This window comes from Blennius ocellaris, assembly GCF_963422515.1.
Source record: "Blennius ocellaris genome assembly, chromosome: 5".
Classification (NCBI taxonomy): domain Eukaryota; kingdom Metazoa; phylum Chordata; class Actinopteri; order Blenniiformes; family Blenniidae; genus Blennius; species Blennius ocellaris.
In genome coordinates this window covers 27,625,548-27,651,263 of record NC_137654.1, presented here as the reverse complement: position 1 = coordinate 27,651,263, position 25,716 = coordinate 27,625,548, and the positions used below count along the sequence as shown (strand labels likewise).

At 43.5% G+C, this 25,716-nt stretch overlaps 2 protein-coding genes across 2 annotated transcripts in view; one reads left to right on the top strand and one right to left on the bottom strand.

Annotated features, from left to right (window-relative positions):
• Window positions 1-14,952, top strand: part of camta1a (calmodulin binding transcription activator 1a) — a gene marked incomplete at both ends in the record, with an annotated part of 101,444 nt that extends 86,492 nt beyond the window's left edge. Inside the window, 14 exons of the mRNA XM_080496965.1 lie at window positions 6,553-6,639; window positions 6,745-6,791; window positions 6,994-7,190; window positions 7,301-7,379; window positions 7,473-7,818; window positions 7,906-8,378; window positions 9,121-9,299; window positions 9,608-9,851; window positions 10,729-10,800; window positions 10,894-10,914; window positions 11,052-11,251; window positions 12,030-12,104; window positions 12,493-12,523; window positions 14,920-14,952. Of these exons, the coding sequence (XP_080353091.1) occupies window positions 6,553-6,639; window positions 6,745-6,791; window positions 6,994-7,190; window positions 7,301-7,379; window positions 7,473-7,818; window positions 7,906-8,378; window positions 9,121-9,299; window positions 9,608-9,851; window positions 10,729-10,800; window positions 10,894-10,914; window positions 11,052-11,251; window positions 12,030-12,104; window positions 12,493-12,523; window positions 14,920-14,952 (2,084 nt within the window). The remainder of the gene's footprint in view (window positions 1-6,552; window positions 6,640-6,744; window positions 6,792-6,993; window positions 7,191-7,300; window positions 7,380-7,472; window positions 7,819-7,905; window positions 8,379-9,120; window positions 9,300-9,607; window positions 9,852-10,728; window positions 10,801-10,893; window positions 10,915-11,051; window positions 11,252-12,029; window positions 12,105-12,492; window positions 12,524-14,919) is intronic.
• A 5,950-nt stretch (window positions 14,953-20,902) lies between these two features.
• Window positions 20,903-23,574, bottom strand: LOC308130176 (urotensin-2-like; the record flags this gene model as incomplete). The annotated part of the gene is made up of 4 exons (XM_080496389.1): window positions 20,903-21,016; window positions 21,090-21,133; window positions 21,220-21,351; window positions 23,469-23,574. The coding sequence occupies 4 exons, from the start codon at window positions 23,572-23,574 to the stop codon at window positions 20,903-20,905; spliced, it is 396 nt and encodes a 131-aa protein (XP_080352515.1).
• Between the last annotated feature and the right edge of the window lie 2,142 nt (window positions 23,575-25,716).

The window sequence follows — 25,716 nt, the reverse complement described above, 5'->3', positions numbered from 1 at the left end:
AGCCTCGGCCTGCAGCAGATGTGTCAAGCAGTCTTTGGCTGTTCATGCAAATAGAAATCTAATGAAACATACTTGAAACTGTATCAACTGGACGCCAAAAAAGAAGTCCGGCTACCTTTGCTTTCCAAGACATAAAGCCGATTCTGCATCACTCTATTAGTGTGATAGCAGATGACTGAAAATCCCAGTGGTGTGCGCTCTTGGCATTTTACCTTGAATGTGACACAGTGTATCTCGTCTGCATCCAGACTGTACTCATATTGACCTAAACAGCTGAGCAAATGCCAGAAGGTTAAGAGCAGCATTAAAGCATTGTGACCTTTGCTGTGACCATAGAGGATATGCCAGAGCATTATTTATTTCTATAAGCAAATGCCATGGACACCGAACCTTCAGGACTCTTATATTGCATGTTTATTTGTTTCTACCACTAATTATATCACTTGTATTTAGCAGAGAGTGATGCTTTAATCAGGTGTCTCTGATTTTAAAACATTTTGGGTTGAAATTTAAAAAAAAACAACCAAAAAAACAGACATTAGCTGATTGTCTCTTTTATGAGTAATTTCTGTTGGTTTGCAAAACTTTCTTATTCATGTTAATGAGACCATGTTTTTTTTCCTTTTCTATTGACGTGATTGTAGATTAAGTGAGACGTTTTAAAAACAGGACTATTTATCTGTTGAAGAGCAAACAGCAGATGTATTTCACCATGTTGGTGTGGAAAAAGTGAAACCATATCTTCACACACGTGTGCAGAGATTGCATGCACCTGAGAGCGGCGACCCTCCTGCAAAAAGCTAAAGCTTCCAAGCCGAAGTAGTCGAGCGCATTAAATCGCAGCTACTTGTTATTGCCGTGGCATTTGGCAGTTTGCACGTGCTTCCTTGTGACTGACTGACAAACGGTCCGGCGTGTCTCTCGCCCCGCCCCTGATGCTGAACAGGGGGAACTGTGCAGCAGATGGACTGATGAATAGATGACAGCCTCAATAGGTTTGATGCCCAAATAACAGCCTTTATCCTACAGTCCTATTATTCAAGAAGAGACAAGCTCCGCTTATCACTTTTCTAATAAAAGCCGCGAGAAATGATAAAACACAGCCACAACCAGTCGTTGCACTATGTCAAAGTACACTCTGTCGTCGATCAATGCAGCCATGTGCTCCAGCTGTGAGGGCGGCTGCCAGATGGCCTGGCCCCTTCCTCCGCATGGTCACAAATACCAGCCCCTGTCAATCAGCTCACGCAGAGACCCATGGGGAGGCTGGCCTCTTGTCCTTCCGCTGAGTTACATGTGGGAATGTGAGTGGCTGAGGAAAGATAATGAGACTTAGCAGTAAACTTGATTGGCATGAGCGGTACCAGAGGTTGAGAAGTGACGATTAAAGACGTCCTCCTACAGTCTGTCAGGGGTTTGCTCCATGAATAACTCCTTTTCAGGATGAAAGATGAGTGTGTCTATTAATAAGAGATACAGTGTGTGATGATCGGGACCTCTGCCTCGGATGCGTTCTTCATCTAAAATCAGAAAAGCATTAAAGCTCCTTGATGGCTTTAACACAACAGTCACTTGATATTATGCACAACAGGCGTCTTGCACTTCAGTTTAATCTTCTTCTGGCTCAAGGGTGATCTAAATTTTATACGAGTGTGTTTCTCCGTCGCGCAGGCTGATAATAGCTGCCGTGCTCTTGTCCGGGATGTTTCCGAGTCGAGACAAGCCCACTGCCCTCTGCTGTCCACTAACTTGACCCAACTACTAAATTCTCTGGCCCGTCTTATTGACAGTTCGTCTCTTGGCATGTCCTCTAATTCCTGCCCTTTTCCTGGCCCCTGGTTTCCCTGCCCCTCTCCATCACGCCCAGCTGTCCCGTCTCATCTCACTTCACCCTTGTCCTGTCCTTACTGTAATCTCTCCTGCTGTATTCGTTTTCCCATCATCCTGTTCTCACTCCAATTGTGCCCCACTGTGTCTCAATAAGCCGTCCCGTCCTTCCTCGTCTTATCCCAGCGTAAATCAACCTGTGTCATGGGGAGCTGCTGCCGCCCCCCCTGAGATGAGACAGATGACACATGGGCCAGGCCTCGCACATTTTGCAGGTCTTCTCTTCTTTGCTCCTTTCAGAGGACATGAGCGTCCTTCAATATCCTAATAAGTGCAGCTGACTCTGCAGACATCTCGCATTGGTTTTGGCCAATGGAAACTGTGTCATGCAGGTATTTCAGTAGACTTGTGACTTTTCTTTTGCACCTTCTCAAGTTATTCTGGAGGACCTCTGCAGACGCCAGTGTCTGGTGGCTCCCTGGATGACAACATTAGTCATTTATTCTAATGAGTAGCAGTCCCAGAGAAAATTACTCATTTGGGTTAACAGTCACAGAAGTTCAAGACCTGTTTTTTTTCTTCCTCCACACGTGGCGCAGGGTGTTCCCTGTTTTAGCCAGGGCAACAGTTTTGGTTTTTTTCTAACGGGTCTTTGTTGAGATGTTTTCCAATCCTCTTTATACTTTCATATTTTTTTTCTCTCACCTTAAAGGTGTGACAAATCAAGTCATTAGTTAAGCAGCAGTTCGTTATCCAAAAGCAAACTTTTTGTGCATATAAATATAATAACAATGTAAATAATGGACTTTACGAAGAAAGAAAAAAAATTTACTCTTAGTTGTGTTATGCCTTCCCCTTAACACGCCATGGGCTTACTCACAGCAGAGATGAGCTCAGGGACATGGAGGTGTGAGACAACATGGAAACAAGTGCTGGTCTTTATGTGGAAAACATCCTTCTCCTTTTGTGTTTTTCACATCTATTATCTGAGGTGAAAGTTGGGGGAAAAAAATCACATTCTGTATAGTGTGAGGACTGAGCTCCCTGAACGTCATTGACAGTCTTTGACATCGTGAATGAGCTGCTTCATTTTGTCAACGGAGTGCATTTTAAAATAGCACGCCACAGCCTGCCCCAAATGCGTGAGAGTGACCACGTCTGCTTCCACACACCGTCACGAGGGAGTAAACCAGAAAGAGGGAGGGAGTTAACGGCGTCACCGTGTTGTTACAGTGCTGTTTGGCTGCTCACCTTCCCTGTCTCCTCCCTCTCCCCCTCCCACTCGTCTCTACCCCCATCCTCCCTCTGCAGTGGACGTGCATCGCATTTGGAGCAGCAGGCAGCAGGTGGAGATGACATCATCTGCACTGCAGCACACTGCAGCACTGGGTCTGAACAAAGACATGTCAGCCTACTGCTAACTATCCCCCCTTCGCTCCCTCAGTCTCTCTGTCCATGTCTCTCCCCTCTCGTCAGCCAGATGGAGAGGAAGAGCGCTGCCTTGCACTGACGCAGTTTATAGTGCCGTGGCTTATCTCGGCCCCCCGAATGCCCTCCTGACACCAGCACTCAGTCTGGAACATGGGTCTGCAGCCTCTGCAAGCAAAAGAGCCCCCATTTTTGCCCTTTCTCCCACCACTGCCTTAAAAAAAAAAAGACAGTTAGCCTTCAAAATGATGATAACACAGCAAATACCAAATTAAAATTTCTATTAGCCTCGAGGAGTTTTCTTATTCTTTCATTTTTTGCTTAGGTCACTCAGGACCAGGCTCAACATTATTCACCAGCAGTGAAAGGTGTCCAGGCAGGTGACAGAGTTCAATGTGATGCCGAGTGGAGTTGACAAAATATTGAACAATTCCTTAGTCCTGATGTCACATCTGTCCACTCAACCTGCTCAATAAGTGTCCCATTAGGACACGGTCTTGCATGCAATAAAGATAAAATGGGAAAACGTTTTGGTTTTTTGGGGAGGGGGGGTTTTCCACATATAATTTGTGAAAGTAACAGGGTGGAACTTAAGAATGGCCGGAGAGCCACGGGTTGACCTCCACTCGCGATCAACGCAGTACGACGAACAGCAAACATTCTAAGCAGATTTCCTGTTTTACATGGGAAAGATCTTACTATCTGACAGCGCGATCGCTTAGCGGTTCACGGCGCACACAGAAATCGAAGGGATGGACCTCACTGTTATCCTGTGAGCTCATTATTCACTGCAAAGCATGTAGTCACATTGAAAAGTCATTTACCACCCGGCTGAAATAATTGGATTATTTCATTTCCTTCCTTTTCCTGTGTCAGTTTACGTTGCGTTACTGCTTTATGGTCCAGTTGGTGAATCAGCATGTAGTTGCTGCTTGTCACCACCAGCGCCAAAACACAACATGCGCTTTCATGACCACCGTAATGCTAGTTTGTCAGACTTTCTCGTTATGGTGCATAGATCTGCATATGGCCAGCACATATAGAATACATTTACGTAATGTATTAATCCCAAAGGGAAATTATTTACATTTCTCCAGACAGAGTATCAATTTACAGTCAATACAATCAAATAGCATCGACCAGCTTTTAATCCAGCATAAGGCAGCATTGACCTAATGTGAGTCTATGCATTAAGGCAGACCAGACCTGCATTAGATCAATATAAACCAGTGTAAACCAGTTCAGACCAATTTAGGCCAGGATAAATTACCTTAAGCCCACAATATACCAGCAAAAATATGTATAGGCCAGCATTAAATCACGAAAATCTGCAAAAAATGGGATTAAACCAGCGCAGACCAGCGATAATTCAGCATTAGGCTACCGTAAACCCACAAAATTATGCTCTTTGTTGGTTTAGTCAGACAGTATAAAACCATAAAAAAAAAAGGCATTGGGCCAGGGCAGACCATCATCGACCGGCGACAAAATCAGTTCCGCCAGTTACAATATGCTTTTGTTGTTCAGTCACAGAAGTTGACCTCTTTTACGTTGGCTTCCAGGAGGTTTCACAGTGACATTAGCTCTCCATGGAGCCCTTAGCGGTGACTGCCAAAACACCGCAAATGTCACCAGGTCATGCTGCGACGGCTCCCCTCTTAGAGTCATTAGGTCCCTACCTAAGGCATCAACACAGAGAAAATAGAGTATGCCAAGTACACAGGGAAAAGATTTATAGCGTCTGTTTTTTTTTGTTTTTTTTTTCATTGTTTGGCTTTGTTTTATCGCGCTGGTGTACTGAGTCCTTCTCCTCCCCTTCATCAATAAGCCAATAGCACACAGGCAGACCATACACACACACAGCCATGTTCCTGTCGCCTAGTTACCGCTCGGCAGCAGGTTGCCACAGAAACGCCCTCATAGCGGCTAAATGGGGAATGCTAATGCAGTCTTCTGTACTCCCTGCTGCAGTGGGCTCTGCGTGCCCATCCCAATCCGCTGTCTGTGCGCTGTGTACTGTGTGTGTGTGTGTGTACTGTGTGTGTGTGTGTGTGTGTGTGTGTGTGTGTGTGTGTGTGTGTGTGTGTGTGTGTGTGTGTGTGTGTGCCCGTACTCAGGTGTTTGTTCTTCGCTTGTGTGTAGTTGAGTCTTTAGTGATCAGGTTTATGATCAGGTTTCAATTAGCCTTACATTCCTATACATTTAATGTACAGGAAAGTCTGCATCCTTTTTAATGTTATGTCTTGTGCATTCTTTTAAAATATTGTGAATTTAGCTGTCATTTTTATATATGTTGTGTTTGCTTCAATTTAAATAGTCTTTATTGTTCAACAGACCACCACAAATGAGCATTATGTTCCTGCTGAACAGCATGACCCACTGAGAAAATTACGCATTTTTAAAAATAAGGGAAATGCTTCTGACCTTATTATTTGGGATGTTCTTTGTGCCTCACATAAAAAAAAAAGGTTTTTCTTGTTACAAAACTATGAATCTGAAAAAGTAGGACTTATTGACACAAGCGGCAAGGTGGTTGTTGCCTCCTAAAATAACATATAGACATTCGCATGTCGACCACACTTCCATCCATCTTTTTATGTGAAGCCTGAATTTTCAAGGACATTTTTATTTCTTCAAGTTGTGATTGATACAGTACTGTCAGTTTAGGGCCCTCTACTGTAAAGGTACAGGGAACAAGGGCAGGCTGGGCCTCTGTGGCGATAATAAGCTGTACTTAATCAGCTGGAAGTTTTCAGCTGTAACGCTCCCCACAGAGCTTGTTTGAAGGCCCGTGTAACTGGGTGGGCACATTTAAACATGCCCCTGCTTGCTTGGCCAATAACTCAACCAGCATTTGTCTGCCAGGGCTGTGCTTTAGTGGCTGTAAGAAAGATAGCACTTTAGTGATGGCAGCCATTAGCAGCTGATTGACTGGTGATAAAATATTTTAGAAAAGCCAATTATTTTGATGAAGTTAATGATTGATAATCGGGTTTCCACCCAATCAAATAAATCAACTTTGCTTCAGCTTTAATACAGCCTTGTGTGTTTGTTCTGAATCGATTTATTGCTTGGCTCTCGATGTTGAGCATCAAGTCACTGCAGCAGCCTTTGAGCATCTTTGGGCAACATATTGGAGCCTTTTGAGTGCATATTGTGTTGTCATTTGTCTTGTCAGGGTACAAGATTGTTTGCACTGGTACTCGCAATCTCAGCCAGACCCCCCCCCTCCCCTCCATTTTGGATGTTGCTTGTGTGTTGACGCATTTTATCTTCTGTGCCCCTCTGTTTGTCCAGATAACCAGTTCAGAATGTCTATCCTGGAGCGCTTGGAGCAGATGGAGAGGAGAATGGCAGAGATGGCCAGCCACCAGCAGTCGAGCAGTGCAGGGAGTGGCGGAGCTGGGGGTGGAACAGGGGGAGGAGTTGGAGGAGGAGGAGGAGGAGGCGGTGGTGGCGGAGGAGGAGGAGGTGGAGGAGGAGGAGGAGGAGGAGGAGGAGGAGGTGGAGGGGGAGGCAACAACAGCCAGTCACAGGTAATAAGCCACAACAAGCCGCGTTGTATGTCATCTTGAAACCCGACATGTGGCAATGTACAGCAAACACGTTATGTGTCGTGTCACGACTGATTGACAAATGTTCTCCACATCCAAATAGAACAGAAATGATTGATCTGTGGTGTGACAGTTGCATGATGAGCAGCAAGCAATAACCGGCGGGTCGCTTTGTGTATTTGAGTGTGTTTCTGGCCAGACGCAGGCCAGCAGCTCCTTCGAGAGCCGTGTTGTCGTGGTCTGTGAGAAAATGATGAGCAGAGCTTGCTGGGCCAAGTCCAAACATTTAATCCACTCCAAGACCTTCAGAGGCATGACACTCCTTCACCTGGCCGCAGGCCAGGGCTACGCCACCCTCATCCAGACACTCATCAAGTGGCGGTGAGAATAAAATGCTCTACACGGTGTATAATGGGGCTCCGGTTTGTAATTGGGCAAATTAAGCCAGACACAAGTGAGATGCTGATTCTTCTCTCTCCTCTTCTATTCAGCACCAAGCATGCTGATAGTATTGATTTGGAGTTAGAAGTGGACCCTCTCAACGTGGATCACTTCTCCTGCACACCACTGGTAAGAGAGCTAATTAGGAAAAGTCTGATTTGCGGGTTTCTGTTATAAGCTGACCCCATATTGACTTTTTGTTTCTTTCTTTCCTCCATCCAGATGTGGGCATGTGCACTGGGTCACCTGGAAGCAGCTGTGGTCCTCTACAAGTGGGACAGACGTGCCCTGGCCATCCCAGACTCCCTGGGCCGCCTACCGCTGTCCATCGCCCGCTCTCGTGGCCACACCAAACTCGCTGAGTGTCTGGAGCAGCTCCAGAGGGAAGAGCAGCAGCCTCCAGCCCCTCTGCCGCCCACCACTCGCATGTCTTTCTCCCCAGCCCCTGACCCCCCCACCACAGACAGCTGGATGGTCAGCTGGGCAAACGACAGCGTCGTAGCACCCGGTGGCAAGAAAGGTCCCGTCACCACCACAACCACATCCAGCAGCACCAGCCTCAATCCAGGTCAGCGCATTTCTGGAAAACGACCTACAAGAGCCTTTCTTTATTAGTATTTTCTTGCTAATTGGTGTGTTTTATTTTTTTTCGCAGACTTGAGAAGGCCCAGGTCAGAGCCCTCCAACTACTACAGCAGCGAGGGCCAAAGAGACCTCCCACTGGCTAAAAAACATAAACCCAACCCAGAACTGTTTCAAACTCGGCCTGACAAGGCCATGTCTGTTCCGCTGAGCCTGGAGCAGCAGCAGCTCCACAAGCTGTCTTCAAGCAGTAAAAGTCTGTCCTCGGAGGGCCTGAGCTCAGACAAAGGCCTGTCGGCGGGAGGAGGCGCGGGGCCCAGATGGTCCTCCAGGGAGACCTTCTCCAGCAGCAGCTTAGGGAGGAAAGCGCCGGGGATCAGTGGAGGCAGCAGCCTGGGGAAGGAGAAGCTGGTCAGTCGGTTACGTCAGCGGGAGCAGCTCGGCATGCTGGTGATGGCAGACAGGGACATGGCCGAGTCGGAGCTGCTATCATATCGGGAGGATGTGGAGAACCAGGACTGTCTCACACAGATGGATGACCTGCAGGTGAGAATGGAGAAAACAGTGTGCGTCCCTCAGGCTGCTAAACGTTTAGGACCGGGCATCAGGGCTGCCAAACAACTGGGTCAGTTGTTCTTGCTGAATAAGACTCCATCCCCGAAGTATATTTAGCATATATAGTAGCAGGAGCAGGAATGACATGATCCATATCCAAGAAAATTTTTTGCATTTGCCAGTTTTAGCAGATCTAATTATTTTCATACTTTTTGTGAAAGTTAATGGAAAAACATTTTGATATATAGCACAAGGCATTTCCTGAGAGAGTGTTATTGTAGAATATTGAGTTTACACACAGTGGGGCTTCACATTTGTCAGTGACTAAAGCATGGCAAAATTATTTAAATTCAACATTACAACCTCTTCTACGTCCTACATTGAGAAGTCAGTAAACACCAGTCCATCCTGGCACTCTGTCGATGAGCATCACTGCATAATAAACTCTCTCTATTGATCCACTTCAATAGCCAAGGGATTCTTCAGGGCATCCATATCGGCACCTACCTACACCTCCAACAAATGAAGTGTTGGATTAGAAATTTTAGCCTCCGGCATTATCATTGTCATCATTATCACCCGTCTGTACTGCCATCTAAAGCCACAGAGCCAAGCCCGCAGAATTAAACAAGTACAGACTCCATAATAGAAGAGCCCCGAAACCATAATATAGTGATAACATTTTTTTTTTATTATTCATTTCAGTTTGTCTTTTTTTGTCCCGACAAAACAGGTGAACATGATGACTCTGGCAGAGCACATCATCGAAGCGACGCCCGAGAGAATCAAAAGGGAGAACTTCACCCCTGCAGACTCTGTGCCCTTAGACACATCAGGGGTCAGCAACACCATGAACTGGCTGGCCAACTACCTGGGAGACGTAGAACAGCTGCCAAGCATCATACATCTACGGTAAATAACACTGTGGTTGCAGAAAGTCGGGGAAATGCACCTTGAATCGTCAAATAGTTAGTGGGTGGTGTATGTCTTATTGATTGCATATATGTGTGCTTTTTTTTTTTTTTTTTTTTTACTGTGCCAGTACGGTGCCGAGAGAATTTATCGTCGATGTGATAAAATGCACAAGCAGCAGAGTTAAAACAAACTGTAGTTTCAGCTTTGATCCTGACATTCCGCATCTATTGCACGTAACTGACCGCCTGCAGCATTTCCCCACCAAACACGTGAAAAAAAAGGATTCGCTCGTCCTCTTCCCGCAGATCTTTGTACAATGAACCACTGACCCCATCATCCAACCCCAGCCTGAGTCCTGGGGGGTCTCCGCTGAGAGAAGGTCCCCTGGAAAGGTCAACGCTCCCTTCTCCCGCCGACTGGAGTGAGTTCATCAATGCCTCCAACAGCAAGGTGGAGCGAGACTTGGCCCAGCTGACTCTGTCAGACCCAGAGCAGAGAGAGCTGTACGAGGCCGCCCGTCTAGTTCAAACTGCCTTCCGCAAGTACAAGGTACAGGCTCAGGTGCCTTCAGCTGTGTGTACTGTTGCCCTCACTGACAGGGCTGCAGCCTTATTACAACTGGTGTAAGATTAGATGGGGGGGAGGGTGTGGGGGGGGGGGGGTTGATACCAGTTTTGAAGCTTTGATATTTTATGTCATTTCAAGTTTTTAAACTGTTTTATTTCTTGTTTTTTTTGTTGTTTTTTCACGTGAGGGGTTCTTTTTCTCATCACAGTCAATACTGAGTTAATTCTGTTTAATCTCTTGTCTCCTTCTCTGTTCCTCTGCTGATACATACATGACAGTGTAACTTAGAACAACAAATATGTCCCTGTGGTTTCCGCATGGGAAAGGTGGCTTGAGCAGTGCATGGCCTTGCTTAGAGGAACGACTGCACTGTCCCCCGTGTCCCTGCTGCATTTAGACACAATTAAGCTTATTTTCTCTTGGTTTTTTTTGTCTCTGCCTATACTTCTCTCTTTCTCAGTAAGGAGTATGGAGCTTGCTACTGCCTGTTTTTAAATAGCTCTCCACACGCCAGCCCCTGTCCCCCCTGCCCGATCCCATCCCTCAACTCCTTATCCACCCCCCAAGCTACTACGAACAAGTTTTCACATGACAAACTGTTTCCTGTCGTTCACAGTCGTCCGTCTGGTCCGCCAGCTGATACTGGGGGGGGTGGGGGGGGGGGGGGGGGGGTGGACCTTTGGCCCTCTGTCACACAGCATCTTACCTTCTCCTCCTCCTCAGTGTTGATAGGAGCTCCTCCGCTCCGGGGTGGCGTCCACATGCTGGCTTCCAGGAGGAAGAGCCACAAACGTCCTCTGTGGTGAAACGCAGGCTGTGGTGTTAACCGCTGACTTGTCCCGATCTACTCTCCCAACAGGGGCGACCTCTCCGGGAGCAACAGGACGTGGCGGCGGCCGTCATACAGCGTTGTTACAAGAAATACAAACAGGTAGGCACCGCAGCGTAGCGAAACGCCACCAACATGAGCTCGGTGCTTTTTCTGTGCGTCATTCATAATCTTTCACTTTTCCCTGTTTACAAGCTAACATGGATAGCCTTGAAGGTAACACGAGTTCATGAAATCAGCTCTATTCAGTAAAACTCGTTGCTTTTGTTCACGCAGTTCAAACCCCGTCGCCTCGTTGTAGTGTTCACACACAGAAACTTGTTTTTCTTTTCTCATTTTTTTTTTCCCTGCAGTATGCACTTTATAAGAAGATGACGCAGGCCGCCATCCTTATCCAGAGTAAATTCCGCAGCTATCACGAACAGAAGAAGTTCCAGCAGAGCAGGAGGGCCGCCGTCCTCATTCAGCAGTACTACCGCAGCTACAAGGAGTTTGGCAGGCTGAAGCCCCACCACCGCGGGGCCGCTGCTGCCCTTGTGCAGCACAAGCTGAGGTAAACGTTCAGCTCCGTGCAAAGTAATGCTTCAATACCCTGATGTACCCGTCTGATTTAAGCAGTGAGTGACTAAGGAAACTACACCAGTGGGCCACAGCTTCGAGTATAGTCACATAAAATGCAATGTTTTATCTCATTTAGGTCGGCCCGAGTTGATCTCTGGTCCATTGATGGACAAAAACATGTGTACATTATTAAATATTAATATTGAGAATCTTTGGTGTATTTGAAAAATATTTGCGTTTTTTTAATGAGGGATGCCAGTGACTCATTTCAAACAAGCTGCAACGGCAGAACTATTAAAAAAAACCTTTGCATTGCATTTGGTAAATATCTTTCTTAAATCTCTGTTTGCAAAGAAATGACGGCGATGAATTTTTCAGTCAATGATCATCTCCTATAGACTGGCAGTGAGTTTCACCACTGAGTCGTATGACGTTTTTGTAATGTTGTCATAATTTAATTATGCATCATAGCGTTTCGTTTTGTTTGTGTTTTCACTTTAAACCGTGTCCTCGCTGCACACGCCTACTAATGATCTGCACAATTGAACAGTTAAATGAGGTGGCTGAAGAATTAAAGGACGATCAAGTCAGTCATAGACGGACACATTTATTAGAGAAGCCTGAGCAGCTGAGTTAGAATTAATAGTCACTCTGTTAATTTCTAGGTTGTTGTTTTTTGACGTTTCCCACTGATTTGCAGGCTACAAACGATCATTTAACTTACTGTAAGATGATGTTGTCTACTCTCTTTTTCTTTCTTGTTCCTACAGAGGTAGTCTGCTCACAAAGAGGCAGGATCAGGCTGCCAGGAAGATCATGAGGTTCCTACGACGCTGCCGCCACAGGTAGGCCCCGACGCCGGCTCCCACACATACTGACCTAATGAATGCGGCGCACTTCTCCAAAGGCAAGATAAAGTTTACTGGCAGGTATACTGCGGGGATTCGTTCCTTGCCCCTAAAGAGTGGAAGGGAACCGAGGTAATCAGTGAAGACACATTAGAGTCTAACAATAGTTCAATAACTTCTCTATTACTTCTTGACTCTTGTGTGATTTATTTTTGTTGGAAAAATCAAATGGGTGGTTAGAAATGTTCCCAAATCCTCAAGCTCCACCTCCCTCCCCCTCACTGTATTTGCCCCCCCCCCCCCCTCGACCTGTCCTCGCCCCCTCCCTCACAGTGCCTACTGTGTGCTAATAGCTGTCTGGTATTGTTTTGCTGTTTATGCCAAGCCCCTTGATGGACCATAGACTGTTCAAGCGGGTGAGTGCAGCCTCAGCAACTCAGTTCGTGCCTCTCTCTCTCTCTCTCTCTCTCTCTCTCTCTCTCTCGCTCTCTCTCTCTCTCTCTCTCTGACTTTCCAATCTCTCCTTCACTCTTTTTCTACCTGCGCACTCTGTATGCCTTTGTCTCCCTGACTCCCTCCTACGTCTCCCTCTCACCCTCTGATAATACGATTTTCTCCCTCCTTTCCTCACTCGTTTTCTCTTTTCCTGTCCCTCCTCCTCCCCCCCCCCTCTCTCTCTCTCTCTCTCTTTCTCTCTCTCCCTCCCTCCAACCCACCCCACCCCTTCCTCATTCTCCATCACTGTTGCTTGATGCCTGCTTGCATGACGGCTGCCGACTGGAGCCACAGGTGGACTGAGAAGCTCAGATTTTTTTTACAGCAGAATCGATCTGAAAACTAACAAAATGCTCATGAATGACAATATCACAACACTTAACAGACACTTCTCTGACTCTCTTTACCTTTTCTCTTTCTCTCCTTGGAAATGACTTTTCCTTTCCATTTTTTTTGTTCATTTGTTTTCTGTTCCAGCTTTGTGTGGTTATGCAGATAGCCAGTTTGAGAGAACGGGGGGCTTTTTTTTTTTTCTACTTTTTTTTTTTTCTTCCCCCCTCAACCATGTTTTTATTCTGCTGCATGTCAAGTGGTGACAACTCTCTGGGCCTTGCTCTTCTACCTTTTAGGCATGCTATGGGCCTGCTGTTTCTCAAGTAGTTGTCTGTCTGGCTGGCTGGCTGTGTGCTCTGTTTCTAGCCACTCGACAGACCGCGAGGGGGGATTTGATGATGCCTCTACTTTCCGTTTACTCGAACTGTGTCAAGCCGCTGAACACGATATTCCCACCGGCTCATGAAAACAAAAAGAACACCGAGCCAAAAGTTACACAATAATATCTGTTTGAAGAGGAAGTTTCAACGTTTTCATGTAAAAAATATTTAACCTCTTTTTGCTTTCTTCTGCGGAGAGAATCAGGTATTGGCTCATTTTATGTCAGCTGTAAACTGTCCCTAAAATAGGCTATCGTGCTTTTAGAGCGGGAAGACGCGTTGACGCGACCACCTCTTGATTGCCTGTGATATAGGTTATGAAGCTGTGATAGCATATAGGTCACAGCAGAAAAACAAACAGTGGTTTCCTCCTCCCACTGGGACGACAGCACAGCGCTGTAATAGATTCACACCTCCAGGGAGTTTGCAAGCTCAGCATGCGAAGATTCATCACACACACACACACACACACACACACATACACACACACACCTATGACTTGTGTGTGTCTCCATACTGCATCTCACCGTGCGTGAACACGGTGTGCTCCTCTTCAAAACACCAGCAGATGACCAAAACGTGTTAAAAATGGAGCTTTATGCAACACTTTAGCCTCTGTGTGTTCAAGAAAATCAGCAGATAAATTAGTAGTTCAAAAAAAAAAACGTTTTGATAGTTTTTAAGCTGAAATATGCGTCACATCCTACAATCCTGTAACTCTCACATTTAGATAAATAAAGCTCGAACCCCAATATTCTCATTCATGGTTACATCATGATGTGAATGTTTTGCAATAAATCTTACTATACAATTTTAATTTCTCAATGGCAATCGCAATGAAACTTTTTTATTGACGCTCCATGATCTTCTACTGAAAAGCACGGCTACAAACCAGCTAAACTTAATGTCCATAAACCAGCTGAAAAGGCAAAAAAACAAAACAAAAAGTGATTTAATTTGAATGTGCAATGCAAATACTACATTTATAGTTTTTATTAGAGGGTAATGGGAAAATATCTCATATGTGAATCTGTAAAATACTTTTGTGACTTATAAAGGTTTTGAATCAACCAACCTTTCCGGGATTTTACTGGCGTATATATTGAAAGGAAAAGAAAGACTCTTTATACAATAGCTGGCATGTACTGTGGAGAATGACTCACATTTTAACTCGCTTAATAAACCAGACTAAACTAAGATTTTAGTCCAAACCGATCAGTGCAAGGCTCGCTTTAATTTAAACGATCCCGTATTTCTGTCCTGTATTCATTTTGGTCAAAGAAGCCCATTTCATATGTAATAGTTTTATCCCGGATTGATCCTGTAACTGTGTTATATTAATCTCCTTTTGTCCGTCCTAAAGTGAACTCAGCTCAATTCTGACCAATATTTTCCTTCACAGACGAGCTGTATTTCCTGATGATCGGGGCTGAATTGATGTGTTTCTGATGAATCTGCCTGAACTGTTTGAAACTGTGTTTTCGTGTGTGTGTGTGTGTGTGTGTGTGTGTGTGCGTGTGCGTGCGTGTGCGTGTGTGTATGCGTGTGCGTGCACTGAAAAGACTCCAGTCGTGCTCATGGACTCCTCTCTCTCTGTGTCGCAGGGTGAAAGAATTGAAAAGGGCCAGGGAACATGAGACCCCCCAGAAGAGCCCCCTTGCGATGTGACATCACTCTCCTGACTCCTCTTATCTTTTTTTGTTTGTACCCGAGACATTTTACAAAGAGAGAGAAAAAAAAAGAACAAACATCAAGACAAAGCACTGCAAATTATTATTACTACTGCTGCGGTGTTACTGTTTCGACTATTATTACATGTGCTTTTTTTTTTTTTTTCCCACATATCTTTTCTTTCCACTGACTTGATTTTCGCTTGGAGAGTGGCGACATCCACTGGATTATAAACTTAAAAAGGTTCGAAGGGCGGGCGGGTGGGTGGGGGGGGTGGTGCAAAAACATTTGCTTCTTGGCATTTTTTTGCACTTTTTTTTTTTTTTCCATGGATTGCTTTGTCTTTTTTGGATAACGAAGAGGCTTGGAGACGGCGGAGGACGCAAACGCAGGACGCGCGTGAGCACCTGACGAGACGTAAACTAAAAAGGCTGCAGAAGATCTCAGAGGACAAGAGAGAGACCATGCAGAAACACTCTGGGCTCTAATTGTGTTTCATAATTTTTTAAGTGACCAATCAATTCATTCGAAGAAGGATTTTTTCTTTTTTTTTTTTTCCTAGCCAAATATATTGATAACCCACGCACACACACACACACACACACACACACACACACACACACACCCACTTCTATCCACTGCTGTAGATGCATAATGAAAGCCAGTTTTAGCTCGACTCTCCCTCCTGTCCCGCTGTGCTCTGCCCCTCCAAGTCCGGAGCTACAAAATGAATGTAGTCGGGGGTTCAACCACGGAGAAGCAGACGGGAGATAAAAATATTTGTGTTTTACATTTCTTAAAAAAAAAACCTACTAAAAAACTATGCTTTATCGTAAATATCGTCACTTTATTACTTGAATTTGTTCCATACTGTCCAGTGTATTTCTTCCATCATGTCCAATGTATTGGTGATCTGTATCTCCAGGCTATATGTTGTTTAACCCTACCAAGAAAAAAATTTGCATGACTTCTTGGCAAGAAAAGTCTTTGCTTGTGTGCTTTTGGTCTAAGTCTTTCGGCCTCCCCTCTGGTTTTTGTTTGGGTTTTTTTTCCACGCCAGTGGTCCGTACGTCCATGTTCTCCATGAGTTGGAACGTTTCAGCGATGAAATGCTTTCCCTGTATCGTCCTGCTACGTACGTTTTTTTCTGTTCTATTTCCGTTTGCCTCCTTCAGTTGGTTGCTCCTCTGAAACCCAAACAAGAGAAAAGAACTTGCCTATTTTGCGTTGTAACGGTTATGGTCATGCAGGTTATTAATGTTCTTTTTAAACGAACTTCAGAGCCTGAGAGGGCTTTTGAGGGGAAGATCACATACATTGCCTTGACGTCTTAGAGATTCTTTGAGGGGTCCCTAAGCTTGTCCCAAAATAGGGGTTTGACAAATCCATATTTTTGACAATTGAGCGATTTCTGTATATAAAGAAGGCTGAAAGTACGTAGGGGGAAAAAAAAACATGTACCCAATGGGGATTGTATTTTAGAAATATATTATTTTATTCATTAAAAAAAATGGGTCAAAAACAGGTACGAGACAAAAACAGAATATTTGTATAGTTTTGTTTGAATGCCTAAGAAGTATGGTTGTATTGTTTGTATATAGTGTAAATACCTGGGATAAAAATGAGCTATGTGCATGAAAAGTATGAACAGAGTCAAAAGGGAAGAAAAAAAATCAACAAAAGCAGTAGTGGCTATGCTCTGTAAAATTAAAACTATTTCACTATTAGAGTATTTTATTTTATTTTGATTGTTCTTGAGAAGAACATTTTGCTAAAGCATGATATTATTGCAATATAAAAAGTAAAAAAAATACTGTATTTAGTGTCAGGAGAAGTCTTCGAAATTATCTTAAAAAACAAGTATTGTTATGTTTATTTATTTATTTGATTCTTTTTGCCATTTCTTTTGTTTTGGGCTACCAAGAACATTTTGCCAATGGTGCCAAGGTATGTGAATGCTATATAGCTTAAAGAAGAGAATTAAGTTCAACATTTTTGCAGAACAGATAATCATACAGTGAAATACACACTCGCACTGAAGACCATTAACATCACAACTGGCCCGGGGATCGCGACAAGAAATAACAATAAGGTACACAGTTTGCAAGAGGGAGTCGTATTCAAGAAGCCAAAAGCATTTACGTCTATCTCGTCTTCACCGTTCCCACAGAGCATTTATCCATCACTGGCTACACCGGATCAAAGTTGGATTTTTGTTGTCATTACAAACAGGAATGTGATATGATTAACTGAGGTATCTCGACTGATCTTAAAGATTGTAAATGGCAGCCGTGCCCATGGCGTCCCTATAAAGCAATCCATGTTATTACTCTCTGAAAGGAACGTTTTGGTTTGTGAATTCCAGGCCGACCCCTGTAGTACGGTGGCAACGGGATTATCTCAACGCCGCACTCTTTTAAATGGACGACGTCCTTGATCGACGCCGTCGGGGTTCTAGATTGACCTTCTGTCCACAAACAAAACACATAAAGGACACAAGTCGTGTAGTGTTCCGTAGATTTCTCTGTCAGGCAGCTGAAAACACATTTGCAAAGTCGACAGTCAAAAGGTGCTATTCAAAAAAGACAACTTTATGGGATAACGATGAGCCAAAACGACTGTATAGAACAAAATATGCATAAACAGTGCCATGTATAACTGCAAAGCATAAGATATATGTACATTAGAGAAGATATAGCGTATTGATATGATAGCACAGACGTTGTGATTGGGCTGTTGAAACAATCTGAGAGAGAATAACACATGAGCTGCTGGTTTAGAGGTGCCTGCTGGCTGCTGTCTGATTCCTATAATATATTCATACCAGAAAGTGTATTCTGTCTCCAAGTGATGATATGTGATTATTCAGCCAAGTGCCACTGGAAAACTTGAGTTTTCTTAATTGAAGTGTTGTCATGTTTGTTATATTATAACGATTAGGCTGAATGGGTATTTCTCTGATTGATTGATTTCATTTGTTTGTTTGGTTTTTTTGTTGGGTTTTTTTGTAATTGTTTGCCACACACTTGCTATGTACATTTTATTTCCAGAGTGTTTATGTAGAAAGTGCCTATTCTTATCCTGATATATCGCCAGATCCAGTTTCAGAATGCGTTCGATGTACCTGAGGTTGCGGGAACGTGCGAGAACTTGCTCACAGTGCTGAACCCTCCACACGATCACCACGTTACGCCGTCACACTCGCCAAAGCCGCAGCGGTATTCCCCCGTTACTCACACGTCTCCGTACTCAGCTTGTCCAAACATGCTTCTTTCTTCTTTTTTTTTTATGTGTGTTTTTTTGTTATTGTTTTTTTTCATTTTGTACTGGGACAGCTTGTTAAAAAAAAAACGAAAAAGAAAAAAGAAATCACACGTAAAAATGCCACTACTGGGGTTTGTTGCCTTGCGTTCATCCTCCAGTCTGCGGTTTCGAATGCATAGCCAATGCAATGTTTCAGCAAAAAGGAGAAGGATTTATTACGCTTGCATGGGTAAAATAGTTAACTGGGTGACAGAACTGCACCTAAAGCATGCTTATTTTCCTAGAATCGGTAGTCAGATAGACTTGTTTAAAAGACTTACTGTTCTGTAAAGCAACGGGCGTCGGTTTGAAAGTGTCACAGAACTCGGAAAGACAAGAGGACGCGTTGAATCGAGTCGACGGTCAACGCTCGGTAGCTGCTGACGTTTTCGCGGCCGAGCATGAGGACGGGATTCTTAGAGCGAGCTCTTAACTTTTTTAAGACTTTTTTCTTTTGTTTGTATGTTGTTGTTTTTTTTTTGTTTTTGTTTTTTTTTAGTTTTTGTTTTTAATTCATTTAGATTTGATCCGTGTACTCCCAACTTCAAATAAGAACAAAAAAAGGCGAGGATTGGAAACATTGTGCTATATATAAATAGATCTATATATCTATATATATGTATATATAGATAGATATATATAGATAGATAGAAATTAACTAAGTGACACATGGTACACACCAACACACGCACAAGACATCGCACAGCACACACGCAGACATGTCAAGATGTCGGTTTCACTTGTACACTGAGTTGTGGCGAAGGCAGCGTTGCTCTTTTCCAGACTGAGGGACTGGTTCACCTCCCTTCTGTATTTTACTCAGGGTGCCAAAATGGGGAGGAGGAAACAGAGCAGGACATGTGATTCACAGCAGGAGAAGCTAAAACTCAAATACCTTAATACAGCAGGTTGTTTTTTGTTTTTTGTTTTTTTCCTAGGTGGTGGGGGGGGGGGTTAAAAAAAAAGAAAAAAACTCACACAAAAGTGAAATCAATCCCCCCTGGAAAAAAAAAGAATATATTTAATCCATTTCCTCTCAATAACCTGGACTCGAGTGGAACCCTGGATTTACAGTCTGTTTATATATATATATATATACATATATATATATAAATGCATTAAGATGACTGATTTGGCTTTCTTTAATAGAAATCTGTCAAATCATTGTATAATTCTGGCCAGTTCTTTAGGCCTTTAATTTATCTGTGTGATTAAATGTAGGGGGTATTTAAGATTAAGAGTGTAGTTATGTTACACCTGCAAATCTTGTTTTTACTGCCATTAATGGGGGGGGGGGACGTCAGGCTGGCTGGTGGGCACTCTTCATCAGTACACAGTATTCTCAATTTGAAGATGTTCTGTGACTTGGCCTGAGAATCTGCCTTTCCTCCTCTTCTTTTTCCTGAAGCACCCACACCAGAGAAAGGTAGGCACATCAGGACAACAGAACAGAAACAGTTTTACAATATATTCCACGTGTTTGACACAGAGCAATAAAGAACTATTTTGTGGAGACCTATAGACCTAGCAAAGTTTAAAAATGATTGGGACACATGTAGTCGACTTACTCTTATGCAAATGCCAGTATTGCAAGACAAGCATTCAGTAGTTTATGGACAGCAATTATATGGCACCCTTTACCGAACTGCACGTTTTCATCAATTCCAAACTGAGAAGAAAAAAAAAAACAAAAAAAAACAAACCAGGCCCTGCTTTGATAGAAAGTCACGGGTCCTCGACACTTTGCATGTGAACTAGTGTTAGATCTATTTTCCTCTCCTCTATAGCTGTCTTTCTCTCTGTCTTTCCCTGTTATGTGACCCAATTTTTCTCTGCCCCCCCCACCCCGACCTTTGCCCTCAAGAGTTTCATCTCCTCTCGGTTTCCCCCCCACCCTCGCCCTCTCCAATGTGTTTTTGCTTTCCTCCTTTTTCTTCCCTTCTCTTGTTTGTAAGTTTTATTTTTGTAATTGTGCATGTACAAGCGTCACTGACTCGATGGATATGTTTAAAAAAAAAAAAAGGAGAAAAAAAAAAGAAGAGATTTCAGCTGCTGAAGCCATGCAAAACGTTTTGAATTGCCCTTAAAATATGGAAGATGTTTTCTGAATGCTTTATATTCTTTCTGCTGTAAAATAATAAAAAAAGGAAAAAATGGAGAAAACTCGAGAACCACGTTTGCAAAGTCTTTTTGTTTCCGTCTTTTTTCACTGGTGGGGAAGTCGTTTCTTCTTCTGCATCATTCGCCCTCATTGACACGTTTCTAGCACAAAAGACTCGAGGCGGACGGTTTATTTATAATATAGTTTTTATTTCTATTCAGCGACCTCCTAGAGCCACATCTTAGAGGTGTTTAGGTCATGCATAATTACCAACAACATAAAAGTAATTTCTTTAATAAATCATCTTCAAGTGTCATGCAGCTTGTTTCAATCACACACTTGTTGTAGTTCTCCTGTATGTGTGAGTACATGCATCCAGGCGTGGATAGTGCACATACACTTTACTATGCATGCCCGATGTTTCAGCTATAATCAATATGTATGTGCCCATAATGAGTGCAAGGTGTTTGTTTTATTTTTCGATTTGAGCGCAGGCCCTGATCACCGCCTGTTCAGACGCAGTACTTCCAGAAACACTCTGAATTCCCCGCTCTCTTCCTGAACTGCTTCCGGATTCCCAGCACGTGGCTGAAAGGATTTAAGAGACTTTGTTTCTCCAATAGCACCTGAAAGACAAGATAAAGGAAGCATGTAGTCGACTTTTTTCTGTTTTTACAGACAGAAGAGAGGAAGGCTCACCTCTCTCTTGATCCCCCGGGGGAGCAGGCCTGTTGTTCTCACACCTGGACAAGAATCAGTGCGATAGTTTAGGTGTTTTCTTTCAAACGGGGCAAAACACATTTTTGCTTCGTTTGGTGCGTTTCCTCACCGTCTCTGTTCATCTCCCCAGATATCAGGGCGGAATATCTGAGTCCAGCGGCGTCCTGAGGGGGGAAGTTTTGCTCGGAGAGCGTCAGATCATCCAGCGCGTTGATTCCTCGGTCCTCCACCGACACCGACACTGGAGACGGTAAAGACTCACAACCTCACACTTCACGCCGAGAACGGCGAACGGACAACTCGCCCACGGAACTGCAAACCAAACTTCTTCAGGAATGTATTTTCTGACAACAAATAAGTCGTAAAGTTAAAACGCCGCTTCATAGATGACGGCTTTGAGTGACGCGTTCAGGTGCATCGCGTAAGTTCGCCCTCCGACATGTGAACGAGCTGCGGGGGCTCGTACGGTAGCGACGTTACATGATAGCCATGATTAAAATATGACTGATAGTCATTAGCGAGCTGGAACGTGTATGTGCAGCCCATGGCAGTCCCGAAGTTTATTCTTTTTTTTTTCCAAGTTTTTTCATTATAAATATGATGTAAAAGTACATTGTACAGGATTTATTTTCTCCCAGAAATTCTGAAATCTAATCGACAAGATGTCTGCTGAGGGTGTTGTCCATGGATGAGTTGTCCGGAGTTGCAGTTTTGTGCTTTGCAACAACAAACTGTTATCATGTGCAATCTTTTTTTTTTTAATTCATTTTCCTGTTCAATAATTACATGACTGTTAAAAACCTCCAGTGGGTCTGCACTAAAAGAATATTTTTGCACAGATGTATTTATTCTGCACACTTACGTACTCCTACATTCTTACTTCAGTCATAGCTTTATTGTGAATTGTTAAAGAAAATTATTGTCGTGTTTTTCTTTTCTTGTACAAGGGTATATTGTATGTTTTTTCTTCTTTATCTGTTTTGCTGCTGTAACAAGTACATTTCCCCACTGTGAGATGAATTAAGTACAATCGAATCTAAATCTACAGCCTTTTAAATACACATAGCTGTTCAGGTATGGAAAGATCTGCATTTAAATAATGGTTTTGAATGAAAATAAGGTGAATTTTAACTCTATTTCATTTTTACCAATGTTCCTTCGTGCAAAATATAGTGAAAAATTCCAAAATCACACCCTTTATTTGCAACTTTGTTGCTTCCAAAATTGCAACAGATGAGTGGCAACACTTTTAGCCTTGTTCAGTAAATCGGCTCTGAAAACCGCCTCGCTAAAGTGTTTCTCTTCAGTTAGAAAAAAAAAAAGCCTGTTCCTCTTCAGGCTGAATCATTTCTGCGTCTGTTTTCCAATGTCCCCCTCACATTATGGCATCGAATGACTACCTTGATCATTAATATCATTAATGTCTGCGTACAGATTTAATGCAAACAGCCAAATGAATGTGTGTAAATTCTATTTATTTATTCCAACTTGAATCGCGTCAAATGTGGTTAATTGATTTTTTTTTTCTACTTGCGTCACTGTTTTTAGGGATCATCTCATAGCTCACGAATAAAGAGGAACAAAGTTCCCTCTGTTTGATGTTGTAGTTATTATGCTGCCAGTTTTTAATCCTGCGTCACTGAACACGCAGCTTTATGTCGAGACAACGCGAGCAATCAAACAACATTTATCTTATTTGAACAGTTTTAAGAAACAGATTAAGATGTTTTATGCCCACCCTGCTTCTAAACAATTAACCTTCTGGTTTTAATGCCATTTCCTGCTCTTAATATTGATTTATACTGGCCTTGTTTTAACGTCGGCTTTCAAATCGCTTCCTTTATCTTTAGTGAGCTTGTAACCTGGACGCCTTGTGTCAGGAAAGATGTCTGCGGCAGAAATGTGAAATACAGCACATATTTCAGAGCGCCTGTTCAAACGCTTGATTTCCTGATTTTATGCGAATCAAATGCGAGATGTGTTCGGCTCTTCCTTTTCACTCGAAGTCGTCGCATTGGAGACTTTGAAAGTTTGAAGAGTCCCTCCAACTCAAGGTCAGAACTTAACCCAGTGCACCACAAAGACCCACTGGTGCGGAAATAAAGATTATTATGGATCATTACTATGATTTACCTCATCCGGCGTTTAAATTAACTACACAAAAGGAATTGGGTTCTGTTCTTCGGTGGCAAAGGTTTCAGTATCCGCTAAAGTAATTTGCTCAATGTCCAAGGACGTGACCGGCCCGGCATTTAATCTTCACAAATTAAGTTTTATGACGGAACATGCTAATCAAGGCACCGGATTGGTGCATGACTGTGCATAGCAACCATAACAGACGGATTCCTCTCCACTCACCAGGTCCTGGGTAGGGCATCTCGGCAGACTCGGCGATGGGGTGGGCCAGCAGGGGGCCGGAGGCCACCAGCACCAGGGCCCAGGAGAGCAGCGGGTTGCACTTCATCGCTGGAGGACGCCGCCGTGGGAAGTGGCTCTGAGGTCTTCAGGTGAAGAGAGGGGGACGTCTAATGTCTACCGCCGCATCTCACCTGGGTTATATACTTCAAGCTGTGACCTGCCTCCCCCCCAACCCCTCCTCGCTCGCCACACAGTCCACACACACGTCCATGCAGTATCCCCCCCCCCCCGTCCCCCCCCCCGGAACTGCCATCAATCAACAGACAAGTCACAGGTGAATTATAGACGCCGTAAAATGACGAGTGCCACGGCCCGTGTTTCAAGGGCACGGCCGCGTTTTACCAGCTCTTCGGCTTGATTGAGCGTTTTTACAGACTTTGTAAATGACGAGTGAAGCCGGTGTTTCAGGTGTCACATCAACACACGCGCCCACATGGGGATCAGGTGGGAGAACCGGGCAGACAAATGACCCCTTTCTTTTTTATGCACATCCGGTCAGTAAACTTGCAGGCCATTTGAATCCCCCCCCACTCCCCCCTCCACCCACCGCCTGAGTTAAACCTCCACAGCATCGGCAGCAGAGCGGATTCCTAATAAACCTGCTTGATTACTTAACCGAGCACAGAAACATTGCAGTCAATAAGCCGTCTGACATTTTAAGCCAATCTAAAGACAGCAGAACATTTTCTACAGGCCACTGCCTCACACTGATTAATGCGCAACATGTAGAGTTCCCGCCTCCTGCCAGTTGTAACTATGAAATCACGTCACTGCTCGGCGCCAGGGGAGATCTCTGATTGGTCGGGAGACGAGCGGACAGGTGACAACAGCTTATTTACCATTTCAGTTACATTTTCGCACCTTTTGTGTGTAATTTATGTATTTATTACAAGAGACGCGTCACTGCGCGGTCCCGGGTAATGAGGGCAGATGACGTGATGGTGACATTTTATTTTATCGCTGGAAGGCCAGACGGTCTATTAGTCGCCACACTATATCATGAAAAGCCATTAATGTTTATATCTGCGTTAGTTAAAGGCGTCACAGCCTATTCCAGGTTGTTTCAACCACTTCCACAGAGATTAAACTCACTGTTTATTAAGCACAGTGTGAATCGGTGCATTGTTTGGTGTTAGAAATATGACGGTGGAGGATATTTATGCTAAGAGATTTTTTTTGTATATATATATGTATATATATATTTTTTTTTACTATAAGTTCATTTCAGGCATATAGAATTTCAAATATTTGTGCAATCACAGACGTAGCTGATACCAATGTAGTCCGTATACACATACATACATGTCTATATATATTCCCATTTTGATGATGATATCAATAAATTAATTATAACTTGTGAAAATAGAAAATCTATATCTAAGTAGAAACACACACACATACCTCATTTATCTAATTCACATGCCTGTAAAGGGGTGGTTGTAAAAATGCTAAATAATAAAATGTACACATTAAACTTCAAATATGCAATGGTTGGTATGAACAAATAAGAAATGGTGCTGTTTGAAATGCCACTTGCTCTGTGGAAATCACTGTTATTTGTGTTGTGTTGCAAATGGTTCAACACATTACATCCCTCCGTCTCAAGATAGGATCCATCCACTCTTGAAAATGCTTAGTTTTTTTCTTTAACTTAAGTCCTCATTGTAATAGTTTTTGTAAGATTAAAATACTTTAATTCAAAAGTATATTTAGTGGCTCCGATAATAAGAATAGAATAAACGCCCTGCCATCAGGGAAACATTGATTGACGCAATGCATTTTTAATTCACATTGTGCATGTAAGTTTGATCTCCTCAATGAAACCTCAATGACTTCTGACACCAATCTCTTGACAAAATCTAAATAACAAATCACAGCCACCAAGTGAAGCACAAGCAGGCATGAGAAACCAGCTTGCTGCGTCATCATTTCCAGCAATGTGACCGGGCAGGTTTTCTTCTTCGACTTAATGACAGTTGCTGCTCTGTGCCCTCGTTGACATAAACACAGACAGCAGAGGGCGCCCTCGCGTGTTGAGAGCCTGAAAACTGCAGGCCAGGCTACTTTTTACACATCATCAGCAAAAAGCTTCTGCAGGAAAGTCATGCAAGTTGCTCTGAGGGGAATAAGTTGTGTGTTTTCAGACAGACTTGTTAATCGCTGTACAGATGGGCTCTATTAAAACTGT